Source organism: Pseudomyrmex gracilis, unplaced genomic scaffold, assembly GCF_002006095.1.
Source record: "Pseudomyrmex gracilis isolate BER0280 unplaced genomic scaffold, ASM200609v1 scaffold_1547, whole genome shotgun sequence".
Lineage (NCBI taxonomy): Eukaryota > Metazoa > Arthropoda > Insecta > Hymenoptera > Formicidae > Pseudomyrmex > Pseudomyrmex gracilis.
The window spans coordinates 24,352-26,495 of record NW_018022131.1 but is presented as its reverse complement, the minus strand read 5'-3'; the positions used below and the strand labels follow the sequence as shown (position 1 = coordinate 26,495).

General features: G+C 44.0%; 1 protein-coding gene across 1 annotated transcript in view; it reads right to left on the bottom strand.

Moving 5' to 3' along the window:
* Positions 1-1,196: 1,196 nt before the first annotated feature.
* Positions 1,197-2,144, bottom strand: part of LOC109862260 — a 2,261-nt gene continuing 1,313 nt past the window's right edge. Inside the window, exons 3-5 of the mRNA XM_020442256.1 lie at positions 1,768-2,087; positions 1,480-1,659; positions 1,197-1,377 (exon numbers count right to left, since the gene is read on the bottom strand). Of these exons, the coding sequence (XP_020297845.1) occupies positions 1,197-1,377; positions 1,480-1,659; positions 1,768-2,087 (681 nt within the window). The remainder of the gene's footprint in view (positions 1,378-1,479; positions 1,660-1,767; positions 2,088-2,144) is intronic.

The following is a 2,144-nucleotide window of genomic DNA, read 5'->3' as shown; positions in this document are numbered from 1 at the left end:
ATTTTTTTGAATTTATCATTTTTTAAGAGAGATCTGACTTGAGGACCATCGAAAACTCTCCTCCATTGATTTTCATTTAAAAATATATTTAAAAACTTTGCTATCTTTGGCCTGCATAACTTTCACAAATTGTTTAATAAGTCTGAGCTTAATGTGTAAAGAAGATAGAAGTATTTTGTAACGTAATACCAAACAGTCTTTCAAAACAGTTTTTACTTAGTGTGAAAGTTTGCCTAGTTCTTCTTGGCGTAGTGTTGTTTACGTGCACGACTATTTCATTTACACAAAAAACATGGAAATTTTATATAATGCTACATAATGATATATTGATGTTGTTACACTCGCGGTTAGAACGACTCGTCTCCGTCGTTAAATTCCGCGATTGGCGCAACCGTCCGCGGAAATGAGAGAACGCGGCTCTTTGATCAACACTTTATTATGGCTCAAATTACAATAATAATTAAAAAATGCGACCGAATTTACAAATACGTCGTGACAGAATCCGCGACCCAGAATTCTCCTTTCTCACAACAACCGTCGTCGCCCGGCAATCGACAGTTGCACTGAGTGCGCGCCGTTCACACAGCTCTCGCGGCACACACGCGGTGTCCGCCGCGTAACACCTCTTCCTCTTCAGATCGTCGTCCCGACGATCAAAGGAAGACTCCAGTCTTCCTGCTCACTCCTGAGCTGCTGCTCCAAGATCTCGAGCCAACTGGGAAGAAATTCTTCTCGAATAACTTCTATCTTCGGGGTTTCGACAATTTCTCGACACACTTCGATCTTCGGACACGGGGGGGAAAGAAACATGCGTGGACCGCCCTAAAACTGGCATTCCAAGTCCCCGCCTCGGCATCTGCCCAACGGCCCACGGGAAATCACGCGTCGAAAACCGTGAGCGAGGCAGTCTTCCTTAACAGTACAAGTTAACAACAAAAACGCTTTGCGACAACGACGATTTTCACGAAGAGACGTCTCACGCAAATCACGACAACGCGACGACCGCTCCGCGACGACGACAACTCCCGAAGAAGCGTCCCACGACGACACGACGACCGCCGAACCGGGCACCAACATAACTAAACGGAAATAAAAGAAACACCAACAAAACATGCTTTTAAAAGCAAAACAAACAGAACAAATTAAAGAAAGATAAAAAAAACAAACAAACAAAATAATTTAACAAACAAAATAATTTAACGGGTTTCCGATGTGTGTTCCAATCGTTCACAAAACAACGCCAACCTGTCAGCATGCACAACCTTACACTTATGCCTATTTGAGCGACGTATGCAATACACTACGTCACTCAACTTTTTCACCACTAAAAACGGCCCTTCCCAATTTTTCTGCAATTTAGGAGCTTTACCCTTACTCCTACGAGAATTAAAAAACCAAACCTTTTGCCCCTCATCAAAAAGGACATGCTTGGCCCTACAATCATAGCGCATTTTCGCTTTTTCCGACTTTAACACCAACCGCTCCCTAACATCCTGATGAATTTCCTCTAACTTCTCCCCCAATTTCCAAATATAATCCTCCGGAGAATCCGAACAATAATTCGGCGGAGCACCCCGCAACAAATCTAATGGCAGGCGCAGATCCCGACCGAAATTCAACTCAGCCGGAGTAACTCCCGTAGCCTCATGCCTAGAAGATCTATAAGCAAACAGAAACATAAGAATCCAACGATCCCAATCCTTCTGATTCTTGTCAACAAACTTAGACAGATACTGCAATATCGTCCGATGCTGCGTTTAAACCTGCCCATCAAACTGCGGATGAAAAGCAGTAGTCCTCGTCTTTTTTATCCCTAACAACCACGACAGCTCCTGAAAAAGTCGAGACTCAAAATTCTTCCCCTGATCCGTATGCAATTCCAACGGCACACCAAACCTGGAGACCACTTGACTAACAAAAACTTCCGCAAAGGTCGACGCTCTAACATTCTTCAAAGAGAAAGCCTCCACCCATTTGGTAAAGCAATCTACAACCACAAGAAGATATCTATTCCCCGAAGAAGACGCCGGAAAAGGACACAGAATGTCCATCTGTACTCTCTCAAAAGGCACGCCAGCATTAAAGATCTGCAACAGAGATTTTCCCGGGCGTGTTCCGTTTGACCACAGTACGATTCGACACCG